The sequence below is a fragment of the Oncorhynchus mykiss genome, chromosome 1 (genome assembly GCF_057628025.1).
Source record: "Oncorhynchus mykiss isolate SJ-2025 chromosome 1, ASM5762802v1, whole genome shotgun sequence".
In the NCBI taxonomy this organism is placed as follows: Eukaryota; Metazoa; Chordata; class Actinopteri; order Salmoniformes; family Salmonidae; genus Oncorhynchus; species Oncorhynchus mykiss.
In genome coordinates this window covers 84482637-84499284 of record NC_143022.1, presented here as the reverse complement: position 1 = coordinate 84499284, position 16648 = coordinate 84482637, and the positions used below count along the sequence as shown (strand labels likewise).

At 47.0% G+C, this 16648-nt stretch overlaps 1 protein-coding gene across 8 annotated transcripts in view; it reads left to right on the top strand.

Moving 5' to 3' along the window:
* The window catches only part of zmiz1a (zinc finger, MIZ-type containing 1a), a 226251-nt gene that overhangs the window by 158340 nt on the left and 51263 nt on the right, over positions 1-16648 (top strand). For all 8 annotated transcript variants that reach the window (XM_036986835.2, XM_036986831.2, XM_036986832.2 and 5 more), the window contains one exon: positions 636-749. In XM_036986835.2, coding sequence (XP_036842730.1) covers positions 636-749 — 114 coding nt within the window. The remainder of the gene's footprint in view (positions 1-635; positions 750-16648) is intronic.

Genomic DNA, 16648 nt, shown 5'->3' with positions numbered 1-16648 from the left:
ACTCAGGCTCTGCTGCATTGTGGGTATATAACCTATACCCTGCTCAACAATACGTCTGCTGGTAACGCCCTCACGCTCACCCACTTAATCCTCTACCCTATTCTCACCCTCCTCTCTTTATCTATCTCTCCTGACCCTCCTCTCTTTATCCATCTCTCCTGACCCTCCTCTCTTTATCCATCTCTCCTGACCCTCCTCTCTTTATCCATCTCTCCTGACCCTCCTCTCTTCATCCATCTCTCCTGACCCTCCTCTCTTTATCCATCTCTCCTGACCCTCCTCTCTTTATCCATCTCTCCTGACCCTCCTCTCTTCATCCATCTCTCCTGACCCTCCTCTCTTTATCCATCTCTCCTGACCCTCCTCTCTTTATCCATCTCTCCTGACCCTCCTCTCTTTATCCATCTCTCCTGACCCTCCTCTCTTCATCCATCTCTCCTGACCCTCCTCTCTTCATCCATCTCTCCTGACCCTCCTCTCTTTATCCATCTCTCCTGACCCTCCTCTTTTCATCCATCTCTCCTCCTAAAATAGCCCCCTGTCTACATAATGATAACAATACATCATGATATGGTTTCAGATATATTTAGTGAGACATTTCTAACAGCCAGTTTGTTTCTCGTTTTTTCCGACAGCACTTACAGAACCCGGCCAACTTCCACACTGCAGCGACAGAGCTGCTGGACTGGTGCGGAGACCCCCGAGCCTTCCAGAGACCTTTCGAACAAAGCCTCATGGGATGCCTAACGGTAAGAAGACCCCAGCTGACCGTCTCAGCCAATCACAGGTCTCCATTACATCTAAGAGCCAATTACAGCCCCCCATTTGCCGTGTCAACCAATCACAGCCCTCAGTCATGGTTACGGTTACTGTTAGCAACGGTGAAGTTAGGCAGCTGCTCGGCTGTCAGGGGCCAGTGACAGAGGTTAAAGCTGCAGTCACGCTTCACTGTCTGTGCACACACACGCGTGTACACGCACATGCACATCGTAGTCAGTGACCCCTGGCCGACCTCTCCTGTTCTACAGCCTCTTCTTATTGATCTGGGCAGCAGGCCAGAGTCCTACAAATCTGCTGCAGGTGTGGGAGAACACAAACGCATGGCTGCATGCACACAAATTGAGAGAGACATTTTTTTCTCAGAATGTTGTCTCCAGGGATAGCATCTGTAGGCCTAGTGTGTGTAGTGTCAATGTTCATCTGTAAGTCAGTATTAAAGCTTCTTAATGGTTACGACAAAAATACTACCATATAGAATGTACCCCCCTCTGAGTCCTCTAATAGTATGGGGTCTGTACTAGAGGTTGACCGATTATGATTTTTCAACGCCGATACCGATTATTGGAGGACCAAAAAAAAGTCGATACCGATTAATCGGACGATTTTTGTACATTTATTTATAATAATGACAATTACAACAATACTGAATGAACACTTATTTTAACTTAATATAATACATCAATAAAATCAATTTAGCCTCAAGTAAATAATGAAACATGTTCAATTTGGTTTAAATAAGGCAAAAGTGTTGGAGAAGAAAGTAAAAGTGCAATATGTGCTATGTAAGAAAGCTAACGTTTAAGTTCCTTGCTCAGAACATGAGAACATATGAAAGCTGGTGGTTCCTTTTAACATGAGTCTTCAATATTCCCAGGTAAGAAGTTTTAGGTTGTAGTTATTGTAGGAATTATAGGACTATTTCCCTCTATACCATTTGTATTTCATTAACCTTTGACTATTGGATGTTCTTATTGTCACTTTAGTATTGCCAGTGTAACAGTATAGCTTCCGTCCCTCTCCTCGCTCCTCCCTGGGATCGAACCAGCAACACAACAACAACAGCCACCATCGAAGCAGCGTTACCCATGCAGAACAAGGGGAACAACCACTCCAAGGCTCAGAGCGAGTGATGTTTGAAACGCTATTAGCGCACGCTAACTAGCTAGCCATTTCACTTCGGTTACACCAGCCTCATCTCGGGAGTTGATAGGCTTGAAGTCATAAACAGCGCAATGCTTGACGCACAGAGCTGCTGGTAAAACGCACGAAAGTGCTGTTTGAATGAATGTTTATGCGCCTGCTTCTGCCTACCACCGCTCAGTCAGATACTTTGATACTTGTATGCTTGTATGCTCAGTCAGATTATATGCAATGCAGGACACGCTAGATAAAATCTAGTAATATCATCAACCATATGTAATTAACTAGTGATTATGATTGATTGTTTTTTATGAGATAAATTTAATGCTAGCTAGCAACTTACCTTGGCTTACTGCATTCGCGTAACAGGCAGTCAGTCTCCTTGTGGACTGCAACGAGAGAGAGGCAGGTCGTTATTGCGTTGGACAAGTTAACTGTAAGGTTGCAAGATTGGCTCCCCCGAGCTGACAAGGTGAAAATCTGTCGTTCTGCCCATGAACGAGGCAGTTAACCCACCGTTCCTAGGCCGTCATTGAAAATAAGAATGTGTTCTTAACTGACTTACCTAGTTAAATAAAGGTATATAAAAAAATAACAAATCAGCGCCCAAAAATACCAATTTCCGATTGTTATGAAAACTTTAAATCGGCCCTAATTAATCGGCCATTCTGATTTATCGGTCAACCTTTAGTCTGTACCCCCTCTGAGTCCTCTAATAGTATGGGGTCTGTACCCCCTCTGAGTCCTCTAATAGTATGGGGTCTGTACCTCCTCTGAGTCCTCTAATAGTATGGGGTCTGTACCCCCTCTGAGTCCTCTAATAGTATGGGGTCTGTACCCCCTCTGAGTCCTCTAATAGTATGGGGTCTGTACCTCCTCTGAGTCCTCTAATAGTATGGGGTCTGTACCCCCTCTGAGTCCTCTAATAGTATGGGGTCTGTACCTCCTCTGAGTCCTCTAATAGTATGGGGTCTGTACCTCCTCTGAGTCCTCTAATAGTATGGGGTCTGTACCCCCTCCAGAGTATGTGAGCGGAGCAGAGCAGGTGAGCGAGAAGTGGAGCTTTGAGACAGTTTCCCAAAGGCTGGAGCGTCGGCCTTCTCACCCTCTCCAATTTCGCTCCAGTAGCAGTCACTTCACGACCTCAGGACACGACCGGCCCAGCATGCATTTGTAGTCTACTTGTGTGCTGCTATAGACTCTTGCGTTAGCTACTGTCATCTAGTAGGCTAAATATTTTCATAAAGAAACTGATAAAACACCCAGGTGAAAAATCAAGGTGACTAACAAAGATGAGGACCAAGAGAAAGAGAGGGAGTGTGGTGATACAAAGGAAAGGGGGATACCTAGTCAGTTGAACGTCTTCAATTGACATGTGTCTTCCGCATTTAACCCAACCCCTCTGAAGTGTCCACAACTAAAGTATCATTATGGGGTCAGAAAAGACAGGTGTCCCGAAAGCATGATAGTGCACATGCTAATAGAAATTAGGTGGGTAGCTAGCTATGTGTGTCATTGTAGCAAAATATTTATGAACTAAAAATCATATATCTTAAAAGTTTTGTTCATTTCCGTTCTATTATCTGTACAATGGGCCATCATTGATTTTTGCCCAATAGGCCTGGCATTTTACATCTTTCAAGTAGCTTTCTGTTTTGATAGGGTCATTTTACCTCAAATCCTTTAGGCCTAGCTATAGAAATATAATAAAACGACTACACATCCCTGCCCAGCCTGACAAGAGCGTCCCAAAGGGTGTTCGGCATCCGCAGTGGCCCTGAAGCGCTGAGGGTATTCTCCGCTGCTGGCCTGCTCTCCAGGCACCATCACATGGGCCTGAAACCACAGACTCCGGCCAAACTCATGTTGCTAAAAATGAATTCAGAGTCCTCTAATAGTATGGGGTCTGTACCCCCTCTGAGTCCTCTAATAGTATGGGGTCTGTACCTCCTCTGAGTCCTCTAATAGTATGGGGTCTGTACCCCCTCTGAGTCCTCTAATAGTATGGGTCTGTACCCCCTCTGAGTCCTCTAATAGTATGGGGTCTGTACCTCCTCTGAGTCCTCTAATAGTATGGGGTCTGTACCCCCTCTGAGTCCTCTAATAGTATGGGTCTGTACCCCCTCTGAGTCCTCTAATAGTATGGGGTCTGTACCTCCTCTGAGTCCTCTAATAGTATGGGGTCTGTACCTCCTCTGAGTCCTCTAATAGTATGGGGTCTGTACCCCCTCTGAGTCCTCTAATAGTATGGGGTCTGTACCTCCTCTGAGTCCTCTGAGTCCTCTAATAGTATGGGGTCTGTACCTCCTCTGAGTCCTCTAATAGTATGGGGTCTGTACCCCCTCTGAGTCCTCTAATAGTATGGGGTCTGTACCCCCTCTGAGTCCTCTAATAGTATGGGGTCTGTACCCCCGCTGAGTCCTCTAATAGTATGAGGTCTGTACCTCCTCTGAGTCCTCTGAGTCCTCTAATAGTATGAGGTCTGTACCTCCTCTGAGTCCTCTGAGTCCTCTAATAGTATGGGGTCTGTACCCCCTCTGAGTCCTCTAATAGTATGAGGTCTGTACCTCCTCTGAGTCCTCTAATAGTATGGGGTCTGTACCCCATCTGAGTCCTCTAATAGTATGGGGTCTGTACCTCCTCTGAGTCCTCTGAGTCCTCTAATAGTATGGGGTCTGTACCTCCTCTGAGTCCTCTGAGTCCTCTAATAGTATGGGGTCTGTACCCCCTCTGAGTCCTCTAATAGTATGAGGTCTGTACCTCCTCTGAGTCCTCTAATAGTATGGGTCGGTACCCCCTCTGAGTCCTCTAATAGTATGGGGTCTGTACCTCCTCTGAGTCCTCTAATAGTATGGGGTCTGTACCCCCTCTGAGTCCTCTAATAGTATGGGGTCTGTACCTCCTCTGAGTCCTCTAATAGTATGGGGTCTGTACCTCCTCTGAGTCCTCTAATAGTATGGGGTCTGTACCCCCTCTGAGTCCTCTAATAGTATGGGGGTCTGTACCTCCTCTGAGTCCTCTGAGTCCTCTAATAGTATGGGGTCTGTACCTCTTCTGAGTCCTCTGAGTCCTCTAATAGTATGGGGTCTGTACCTCCTCTGAGTCCTCTAATAGTATGGGGTCTGTACCTCCTCTGAGTCCTCTAATAGTATGGGGTCTGTACCTCCTCTGAGTCCTCTAATAGTATGGGGTCTGTACCCCCTCTGAGTCCTCTAATAGTATGGGGTCTGTACCCCCTCTGAGTCCTCTAATAGTATGAGGTCTGTACCTCCTCTGAGTCCTCTAATAGTATGGGGTCTGTACCCCCTCTGAGTCCTCTAATAGTATGGGGTCTGTACCTCCTCTGAGTCCTCTGAGTCCTCTAATAGTATGGGGTCTGTACCTCCTCCGAGTCCTCTAATAGTATGGGGTCTGTACCCCCTCCGAGTCCTCTAATAGTATGGGGTCTGTACCCCCTCTGAGTCCTCTAATAGTATGGGGTCTGTACCCCCTCTGAGTCCTCTAATAGTATGGGGGTCTGTACCTCCTCTGAGTCCTCTGAGTCCTCTAATAGTATGGGGTCTGTACCCCCTCTGAGTCCTCTAATAGTATGGGGTCTGTACCTCCTCTGAGTCCTCTAATAGTATGGGGTCTGTACCCCCTCTGAGTCCTCTAATAGTATGGGGGTCTGTACCTCCTCTGAGTCCTCTGAGTCCTCTAATAGTATGGGGTCTGTACCCCCTCTGAGTCCTCTAATAGTATGAGGTCTGTACCTCCTCTGAGTCCTCTAATAGTATGAGGTCTGTACCTCCTCTGAGTCCTCAGAGTCCTCTAATAGTATGAGGTCTGTACCTCCTCTGAGTCCTCTGAGTCCTCTAATAGTATGGGGTCTGTACCTCCTCTGAATCTTCTAATAGTATGGGGTCTGTACCTCCTCTGAGTCCTCTGAGTCCTCTAATAGTATGGGGTCTGTACCTCCTCTGAGTCTTCTGAGTCCTCTAATAGTATGGGGTCTGTACCTCCTCTGAGTCCTCTGAGTCCTCTAATAGTATGGGGTCTGTACCTCCTCTGAGTCCTCTAATAGTATGGGGTCTGTACCCCCTCTGAGTCCTCTAATAGTATGGGTCTGTACCCCCTCTGAGTCCTCTAATAGTATGGGGTCTGTACCTCCTCTGAGTCCTCTAATAGTATGGGGTCTGTACCCCCTCTGAGTCCTCTAATAGTATGGGTCTGTACCCCCTCTGAGTCCTCTAATAGTATGGGGTCTGTACCTCCTCTGAGTCCTCTAATAGTATGGGGTCTGTACCTCCTCTGAGTCCTCTAATAGTATGGGGTCTGTACCCCCTCTGAGTCCTCTAATAGTATGGGGTCTGTACCTCCTCTGAGTCCTCTGAGTCCTCTAATAGTATGGGGTCTGTACCTCCTCTGAGTCCTCTAATAGTATGGGGTCTGTACCCCCTCTGAGTCCTCTAATAGTATGGGGTCTGTACCCCCTCTGAGTCCTCTAATAGTATGGGGTCTGTACCCCCGCTGAGTCCTCTAATAGTATGAGGTCTGTACCTCCTCTGAGTCCTCTGAGTCCTCTAATAGTATGAGGTCTGTACCTCCTCTGAGTCCTCTGAGTCCTCTAATAGTATGGGGTCTGTACCCCCTCTGAGTCCTCTAATAGTATGAGGTCTGTACCTCCTCTGAGTCCTCTAATAGTATGGGGTCTGTACCCCATCTGAGTCCTCTAATAGTATGGGGTCTGTACCTCCTCTGAGTCCTCTGAGTCCTCTAATAGTATGGGGTCTGTACCTCCTCTGAGTCCTCTGAGTCCTCTAATAGTATGGGGTCTGTACCCCCTCTGAGTCCTCTAATAGTATGAGGTCTGTACCTCCTCTGAGTCCTCTAATAGTATGGGTCGGTACCCCCTCTGAGTCCTCTAATAGTATGGGGTCTGTACCTCCTCTGAGTCCTCTAATAGTATGGGGTCTGTACCCCCTCTGAGTCCTCTAATAGTATGGGGTCTGTACCTCCTCTGAGTCCTCTAATAGTATGGGGTCTGTACCTCCTCTGAGTCCTCTAATAGTATGGGGTCTGTACCCCCTCTGAGTCCTCTAATAGTATGGGGGTCTGTACCTCCTCTGAGTCCTCTGAGTCCTCTAATAGTATGGGGTCTGTACCTCTTCTGAGTCCTCTGAGTCCTCTAATAGTATGGGGTCTGTACCTCCTCTGAGTCCTCTAATAGTATGGGGTCTGTACCTCCTCTGAGTCCTCTAATAGTATGGGGTCTGTACCTCCTCTGAGTCCTCTAATAGTATGGGGTCTGTACCCCCTCTGAGTCCTCTAATAGTATGGGGTCTGTACCCCCTCTGAGTCCTCTAATAGTATGAGGTCTGTACCTCCTCTGAGTCCTCTAATAGTATGGGGTCTGTACCCCCTCTGAGTCCTCTAATAGTATGGGGTCTGTACCTCCTCTGAGTCCTCTGAGTCCTCTAATAGTATGGGGTCTGTACCTCCTCCGAGTCCTCTAATAGTATGGGGTCTGTACCCCCTCCGAGTCCTCTAATAGTATGGGGTCTGTACCCCCTCTGAGTCCTCTAATAGTATGGGGTCTGTACCCCCTCTGAGTCCTCTAATAGTATGGGGGTCTGTACCTCCTCTGAGTCCTCTGAGTCCTCTAATAGTATGGGGTCTGTACCCCCTCTGAGTCCTCTAATAGTATGGGGTCTGTACCTCCTCTGAGTCCTCTAATAGTATGGGGTCTGTACCCCCTCTGAGTCCTCTAATAGTATGGGGGTCTGTACCTCCTCTGAGTCCTCTGAGTCCTCTAATAGTATGGGGTCTGTACCCCCTCTGAGTCCTCTAATAGTATGAGGTCTGTACCTCCTCTGAGTCCTCTAATAGTATGAGGTCTGTACCTCCTCTGAGTCCTCAGAGTCCTCTAATAGTATGAGGTCTGTACCTCCTCTGAGTCCTCTGAGTCCTCTAATAGTATGGGGTCTGTACCTCCTCTGAATCTTCTAATAGTATGGGGTCTGTACCTCCTCTGAGTCCTCTGAGTCCTCTAATAGTATGGGGTCTGTACCTCCTCTGAGTCTTCTGAGTCCTCTAATAGTATGGGGTCTGTACCTCCTCTGAGTCCTCTGAGTCCTCTAATAGTATGGGGTCTGTACCTCCTCTGAGTCCTCTAATAGTATGGGGTCTGTACCCCCTCTGAGTCCTCTAATAGTATGGGGTCTGTACCCCCTCTGAGTCCTCTAATAGTATGGGGTCTGTACCCCCTCTGAGTCCTCTAATAGTATGGGGTCTGTACCCCCTCTGAGTCCTCTAATAGTATGAGGTCTGTACCTCCTCTGAGTCCTCTAATAGTATGAGGTCTGTACCTCCTCTGAGTCCTCTGAGTCCTCTAATAGTATGGGGTCTGTACCTCCTCTGAGTCCTCTGAGTCCTCTAATAGTATGGGGTCTGTACCTCCTCTGAGTCCTCTAATAGTATGGGGTCTGTACCCCCTCTGAGTCCTCTAATAGTATGAGGTCTGTACCTCCTCTGAGTCCTCTGAGTCCTCTAATAGTATGGGGTCTGTACCCCCTCTGAGTCCTCTAATAGTATGAGGTCTGTACCTCCTCTGAGTCCTCTAATAGTATGAGGTCTGTACCTCCTCTGAGTCCTCAGAGTCCTCTAATAGTATGAGGTCTGTACCTCCTCTGAGTCCTCTGAGTCCTCTAATAGTATGGGGTCTGTACCTCCTCTGAATCTTCTAATAGTATGGGGTCTGTACCTCCTCTGAGTCCTCTGAGTCCTCTAATAGTATGGGGTCTGTACCTCCTCTGAGTCTTCTGAGTCCTCTAATAGTATGGGGTCTGTACCTCCTCTGAGTCCTCTGAGTCCTCTAATAGTATGGGGTCTGTACCTCCTCTGAGTCCTCTAATAGTATGGGGTCTGTACCCCCTCTGAGTCCTCTAATAGTATGGGTCTGTACCCCCTCTGAGTCCTCTAATAGTATGGGGTCTGTACCTCCTCTGAGTCCTCTAATAGTATGGGGTCTGTACCCCCTCTGAGTCCTCTAATAGTATGGGTCTGTACCCCCTCTGAGTCCTCTAATAGTATGGGGTCTGTACCTCCTCTGAGTCCTCTAATAGTATGGGGTCTGTACCTCCTCTGAGTCCTCTAATAGTATGGGGTCTGTACCCCCTCTGAGTCCTCTAATAGTATGGGGTCTGTACCTCCTCTGAGTCCTCTGAGTCCTCTAATAGTATGGGGTCTGTACCTCCTCTGAGTCCTCTAATAGTATGGGGTCTGTACCCCCTCTGAGTCCTCTAATAGTATGGGGTCTGTACCCCCTCTGAGTCCTCTAATAGTATGGGGTCTGTACCCCCGCTGAGTCCTCTAATAGTATGAGGTCTGTACCTCCTCTGAGTCCTCTGAGTCCTCTAATAGTATGAGGTCTGTACCTCCTCTGAGTCCTCTGAGTCCTCTAATAGTATGGGGTCTGTACCCCCTCTGAGTCCTCTAATAGTATGAGGTCTGTACCTCCTCTGAGTCCTCTAATAGTATGGGGTCTGTACCCCATCTGAGTCCTCTAATAGTATGGGGTCTGTACCTCCTCTGAGTCCTCTGAGTCCTCTAATAGTATGGGGTCTGTACCTCCTCTGAGTCCTCTGAGTCCTCTAATAGTATGGGGTCTGTACCCCCTCTGAGTCCTCTAATAGTATGAGGTCTGTACCTCCTCTGAGTCCTCTAATAGTATGGGTCGGTACCCCCTCTGAGTCCTCTAATAGTATGGGGTCTGTACCTCCTCTGAGTCCTCTAATAGTATGGGGTCTGTACCCCCTCTGAGTCCTCTAATAGTATGGGGTCTGTACCTCCTCTGAGTCCTCTAATAGTATGGGGTCTGTACCTCCTCTGAGTCCTCTAATAGTATGGGGTCTGTACCCCCTCTGAGTCCTCTAATAGTATGGGGGTCTGTACCTCCTCTGAGTCCTCTGAGTCCTCTAATAGTATGGGGTCTGTACCTCTTCTGAGTCCTCTGAGTCCTCTAATAGTATGGGGTCTGTACCTCCTCTGAGTCCTCTAATAGTATGGGGTCTGTACCTCCTCTGAGTCCTCTAATAGTATGGGGTCTGTACCTCCTCTGAGTCCTCTAATAGTATGGGGTCTGTACCCCCTCTGAGTCCTCTAATAGTATGGGGTCTGTACCCCCTCTGAGTCCTCTAATAGTATGAGGTCTGTACCTCCTCTGAGTCCTCTAATAGTATGGGGTCTGTACCCCCTCTGAGTCCTCTAATAGTATGGGGTCTGTACCTCCTCTGAGTCCTCTGAGTCCTCTAATAGTATGGGGTCTGTACCTCCTCCGAGTCCTCTAATAGTATGGGGTCTGTACCCCCTCCGAGTCCTCTAATAGTATGGGGTCTGTACCCCCTCTGAGTCCTCTAATAGTATGGGGTCTGTACCCCCTCTGAGTCCTCTAATAGTATGGGGGTCTGTACCTCCTCTGAGTCCTCTGAGTCCTCTAATAGTATGGGGTCTGTACCCCCTCTGAGTCCTCTAATAGTATGGGGTCTGTACCTCCTCTGAGTCCTCTAATAGTATGGGGTCTGTACCCCCTCTGAGTCCTCTAATAGTATGGGGGTCTGTACCTCCTCTGAGTCCTCTGAGTCCTCTAATAGTATGGGGTCTGTACCCCCTCTGAGTCCTCTAATAGTATGAGGTCTGTACCTCCTCTGAGTCCTCTAATAGTATGAGGTCTGTACCTCCTCTGAGTCCTCAGAGTCCTCTAATAGTATGAGGTCTGTACCTCCTCTGAGTCCTCTGAGTCCTCTAATAGTATGGGGTCTGTACCTCCTCTGAATCTTCTAATAGTATGGGGTCTGTACCTCCTCTGAGTCCTCTGAGTCCTCTAATAGTATGGGGTCTGTACCTCCTCTGAGTCTTCTGAGTCCTCTAATAGTATGGGGTCTGTACCTCCTCTGAGTCCTCTGAGTCCTCTAATAGTATGGGGTCTGTACCTCCTCTGAGTCCTCTAATAGTATGGGGTCTGTACCCCCTCTGAGTCCTCTAATAGTATGGGGTCTGTACCCCCTCTGAGTCCTCTAATAGTATGGGGTCTGTACCCCCTCTGAGTCCTCTAATAGTATGGGGTCTGTACCCCCTCTGAGTCCTCTAATAGTATGAGGTCTGTACCTCCTCTGAGTCCTCTAATAGTATGAGGTCTGTACCTCCTCTGAGTCCTCTGAGTCCTCTAATAGTATGGGGTCTGTACCTCCTCTGAGTCCTCTGAGTCCTCTAATAGTATGGGGTCTGTACCTCCTCTGAGTCCTCTAATAGTATGGGGTCTGTACCCCCTCTGAGTCCTCTAATAGTATGAGGTCTGTACCTCCTCTGAGTCCTCTGAGTCCTCTAATAGTATGGGGTCTGTACCCCCTCTGAGTCCTCTAATAGTATGGGGTCTGTACCTCCTCTGAGTCCTCTAATAGTATGGGGTCTGTACCCCCTCTGAGTCCTCTAATAGTATGGGGGTCTGTACCTCCTCTGAGTCCTCTGAGTCCTCTAATAGTATGGGGTCTGTACCCCCTCTGAGTCCTCTAATAGTATGAGGTCTGTACCTCCTCTGAGTCCTCTAATAGTATGAGGTCTGTACCTCCTCTGAGTCCTCTGAGTCCTCTAATAGTATGGGGTCTGTACCTCTGAGTCCTCTGAGTCCTCTAATAGTATGGGGTCTGTACCTCCTCTGAGTCCTCTGAGTCCTCTAATAGTATGGGGTCTGTACCTCCTCTGAGTCCTCTGAGTCCTCTAATAGTATGGGGTCTGTACCTCCTCTGAATCCTCTAATAGTATGGGGTCTGTACCTCCTCTGAGTCCTCTGAGTCCTCTAATAGTATGGGTTCTGTACCTCCTCTGAGTCCTCTGAGTCCTCTAATAGTATGGGGTCTGTACCTCCTCTGAGTCCTCTGAGTCCTCTAATAGTATGGGGTCTGTACCTCCTCTGAGTCCTCTAATAGTATGGGGTCTGTACCCCCTCTGAGTCCTCTAATAGTATGAGGTCTGTACCTCCTCTGAGTCCTCTAATAGTATGGGGTCTGTACCCCCTCTGCGTCCTCTAATAGTATGGGGTCTGTACCTCCTCTGAGTCCTCTGAGTCCTCTAATAGTATGGGGTCTGTACCTCCTCTGAGTCCTCTAATAGTATGGGGTCTGTACCCCCTCTGAGTCCTCTAATAGTATGGGGTCTGTACCCCCTCTGAGTCCTCTAATAGTATGGGGTCTCTACCCCCTCTGAGTCCTCTAATAGTATGGGGTCTGTACCCCCTCTGAGTCCTCTAATAGTATGGGGTCTGTACCCCCTCTGAGTCCTCTAATAGTATGGGGGTCTGTACCTCCTCTGAGTCCTCTGAGTCCTCTAATAGTATGGGGTCTGTACCTCCTCTGAGTCCTCTGAGTCCTCTAATAGTATGGGGGTCTGTACCTCCTCTGAGTCCTCTGAGTCCTCTAATAGTATGAGGTCTGTACCTCCTCTGAGTCCTCTGAGTCCTCTAATAGTATGGGGTCTGTACCTCCTCTGAGTCCTCTGAGTCCTCTAATAGTATGGGGTCTGTACCTCCTCTGAGTCCTCTGAGTCCTCTAATAGTATGGGGTCTGTACCTCCTCTGAGTCCTCTAATAGTATGCGGTCTGTACCCCCTCTGAGTCCTCTAATAGTATGGGGGTCTGTACCTCCTCTGAGTCCTCTGAGTCCTCTAATAGTATGGGGTCTGTACCCCCTCTGAGTCCTCTAATAGTATGAGGTCTGTACCTCCTCTGAGTCCTCTGAGTCCTCTAATAGTATGAGGTCTGTACCTCCTCTGAGTCCTCTGAGTCCTCTAATAGTATGGGGTCTGTACCTCCTCTGAGTCCTATGAGTCCTCTAATAGTATGGGGTCTGTACCTCCTCTGAGTCCTCTAATAGTATGGGGTCTGTACCCCCTCTGAGTCCTCTAATAGTATGGGGTCTGTACCCCCTCTGAGTCCTCTAATAGTATGGGGTCTGTACCCCCTCTGAGTCCTCTAATAGTATGGGGTCTGTACCTCCTCTGAGTCCTCTGAGTCCTCTAATAGTATGAGGTCTGTACCTCCTCTGAGTCCTCTGAGTCCTCTAATAGTATGGGGTCTGTACCTCCTCTGAGTCCTCTGAGTCCTCTAATAGTATGGGGTCTGTACCTCCTCTGAGTCCTCTGAGTCCTCTAATAGTATGGGGTCTGTACCTCCTCTGAGTCCTCTAATAGTATGGGGTCTGTACCCCCTCTGAGTCCTCTAATAGTATGAGGTCTGTACCTCCTCTGAGTCCTCTAATAGTATGGGGTCTGTACCCCCTCTGAGTCCTCTAATAGTATGGGGTCTGTACCTCCTCTGAGTCCTCTGAGTCCTCTAATAGTATGAGGTCTGTACCTCCTCTGAGTCATCTGAGTCCTCTAATAGTATGGGGTCTGTACCTCCTCTGAGTCCTCTGAGTCCTCTGATAGTATGGGGTCTGTACCTCCTCTGAGTCCTCTGAGTCCTCTAATAGTATGGGGTCTGTACCTCCTCTGAGTCCTCTAATAGTATGGGGTCTGTACCTCCTCTGAGTCCTCTGAGTCCTCTAATAGTATGGGGTCTGTACCCCCTCTGAGTCCTCTAATAGTGTGAGGTCTGTACCTCCTCTGAGTCCTCTAATAGTATGGGGTCTGTACCTCCTCTGAGTCCTCTAATAGTATGGGGTCTGTACCTCCTCTGAGTCCTCTAATAGTATGGGGTCTGTACCTCCTCTGAGTCCTCTAATAGTATGGGGTCTGTACCTCCTCTGAGTCCTCTAATAGTATGGGGTCTGTACCCCCTCTGAGTCCTCTAATAGTATGAGGTCTGTACCTCCTCTGAGTCCTCTAATAATATGGGGTCTGTACCCCCTCTGAGTCCTCTAATAGTATGGGGTCTGTACCTCCTCTGAGTCCTCTGAGTCCTCTAATAGTATGAGGTCTGTACCTCCTCTGAGTCCTCTAATAGTATGGGGTCTGTACCTCCTCTGAGTCCTCTGAGTCCTCTAATAGTATGGGGTCTGTACCTCCTCTGAGTCCTCTAATAGTATGGGGTCTGTACCCCCTCTGAGTCCTCTAATAGTATGGGTTCTGTACCTCCTCTGAGTCCTCTAATAGTATGGGGTCTGTACCTCCTCTGAGTCCTCTAATAGTATGGGGTCTGTACCTCCTCTGAGTCCTCTAATAGTATGGGGTCTGTACCTCCTCTGAGTCCTCTAATAGTATGGGGTCTGTACCTCCTCTGAGTCCTCTGAGTCCTCTAATAGTATGGGGTCTGTACCTCCTCTGAGTCCTCTGAGTCCTCTAATAGTATGGGGTCTGTACCTCCTCTGAGTCCTCTAATAGTATGGGGTCTGTACCTCCTCTGAGTCCTCTAATAGTATGGGCTCTGTTCCGATATGTTTTTTTTAATCAAATAAAATATGATGCCTTGTGTTACAGTGACATTGCTTACAGCCTACTACTGTACTGGCTGTGGTTTTGTCTTGTCTGTGATTGTTATAATAGATATATTGGACGGTTAAAAAGAGAGAGAATCTCTAGACCACCTAGTTTGAAGCTAGTCATGTCTATGTCAGCAGAGAGAGACAGTGGATGAGTGAATACTTGGACAATACACACACTCATCTTATTGTGTGCAAATTCCACAGATGCACACACACACTTCATGTTTGATGTCTTTTTCACTCATTGAAAAATCACCTCCACTCTAAACATGACTCAGTAGTCTAGGTTGACTAGATGATTAAGGTTAGCAAATATATGCAGAGCTTTGATAAAATCAATCTCCCTGAACACATCTTAGGACAGTGGTTTACTAGGACAGTGGTTTACTAGGACAGTGGTTTACTTGGACAGTGGTTTACTAGGACAGTGGTTTACTAGGACAGTGGTTTACTAGGACAGTGGTTTACTAGGACAGTGGTTTACTTGGACAGTGGTTTACTAGGACAGTGGTTTACTAGGACAGTGGTTTACTAGGACAGTGGTTTACTAGGACAGTGGTCTACTTGGACAGTGGTTTACTAGGACAGTGGTTTACTTGGACAGTGGTTTACTATGACAGTGGTTTACTTGGACAGTGGTTTACTAGGACAGTGGTTTACTTGGACAGTGGTTTACTAGGACAGTGGTTTACTAGGACAGTGGTTTACTAGGACAGTGGTTTACTTGGACAGTGGTTTACTAGGACAGTGGTTTACTTGGACAGTGGTTTACTAGGACAGTGGTTTACTAGGACAGTGGTTTACTATGACAGTGGTTTACTAGGACAGTGGTTTACTAGGACAGTGGTTTACTAGGACAGTGGTTTACTAGGACAGTGGTTTACTAGGACAGTGGTTTACTAGGACAGTGGTTTACTAGGACAGTGGTTTACTATGACAGTGGTTTACTTGGTCAGTGGTTTACTAGGACAGTGGTTTACTAGGACAGTGGTTTACTTGGACAGTGGTTTACTAGGACAGTGGTTTACTAGGACAGTGGTTTACTAGGACAGTGGTTTACTAGGACAGTGGTGAGGCGGAAGCAGTCTTACAACAAAATGGAAACTAAATATTCCGATAAGACTGTAGTTTATAACAGTGTGTGTGTGTGGTGTGCGTGTGTATGTATATATATATGTGTGTGTGTGTGTGGTGTGCGTGTGTATGTGTATATATATATATATACAGTGCCTTGCGAAAGTATTCGGCCCCCTTGAACTTTGCGACCTTTTGCCACATTTCAGGCTTCAAACATAAAGATATAAAACTGTATTTTTTTGTGAAGAATCAACAACAAGTGGGACACAATCATGAAGTGGAACGACATTTATTGGATATTTCAAACTTTTTTAACAAATCAAAAACTGAAAAATTGGGCGTGCAAAATTATTATATATAAATAAAATCTCATTCTGGGAACCCAGAGCCAAATATCATATTATTTAATAACAGAACATCAGTGTTACAAGGTTAGTGGGACACCATCATGTCCCAGTTTAGTGGGCATAAGATAACAGTTTAGTGGGTATAAGATAACAGTTTAGTGGGCATAAGATAACAGTTTAGTGGGTATAAGATAACAGTTTAGTGGGCATAAGATAACAGTTTGGAGAGTCAGGGAACTATGTATTGTGCTTTCATGATTAATGTCAGACACTAAAATATTGTACTGAAGCTGACTGAAAACTTCTGAAATATGCACATAGAGATATCCAAAAACCAACCTACTTAACTCTTCTCTACAGTATACACTGGCTGAGTTCACAGGAGAGGAGACAAGGCTGTCAAAGAGAGAGAAATATATGATATATTTCTATTATATATTTTATATTCCTCAGTACTGATGGTCTGTAGCCCTAAGACTACAGGGAATAGTTCCGTCTGTATAGTTAGGTCTGCTTCCTGCTACTGCCCACGGGGAGGGAGTGTGCGTGCGTGTGTGTGTGTGCGAGCGCATGCGTGTGTATGCTCGTTTATTCGTTCTTGCACATATGCCTATTATTGCTAGTCAAGGGAGTACTGTACTAATATTGATCAATACCCCACTTGGAATGAAATATCAACACCACTTAAATACTGGCCTGTTTCATTGCTGTTGTTAATGATTTTGCATATATTATTTATTCCTGTAGAATCTAGATAGATATATTTCATTGGACTGCTTTAGAAAGTAAAGACTTCTCCAAATTGCCTTTTATATAACTAGTGTCTTCAGAGATATTTCCTGCATAAGTAGA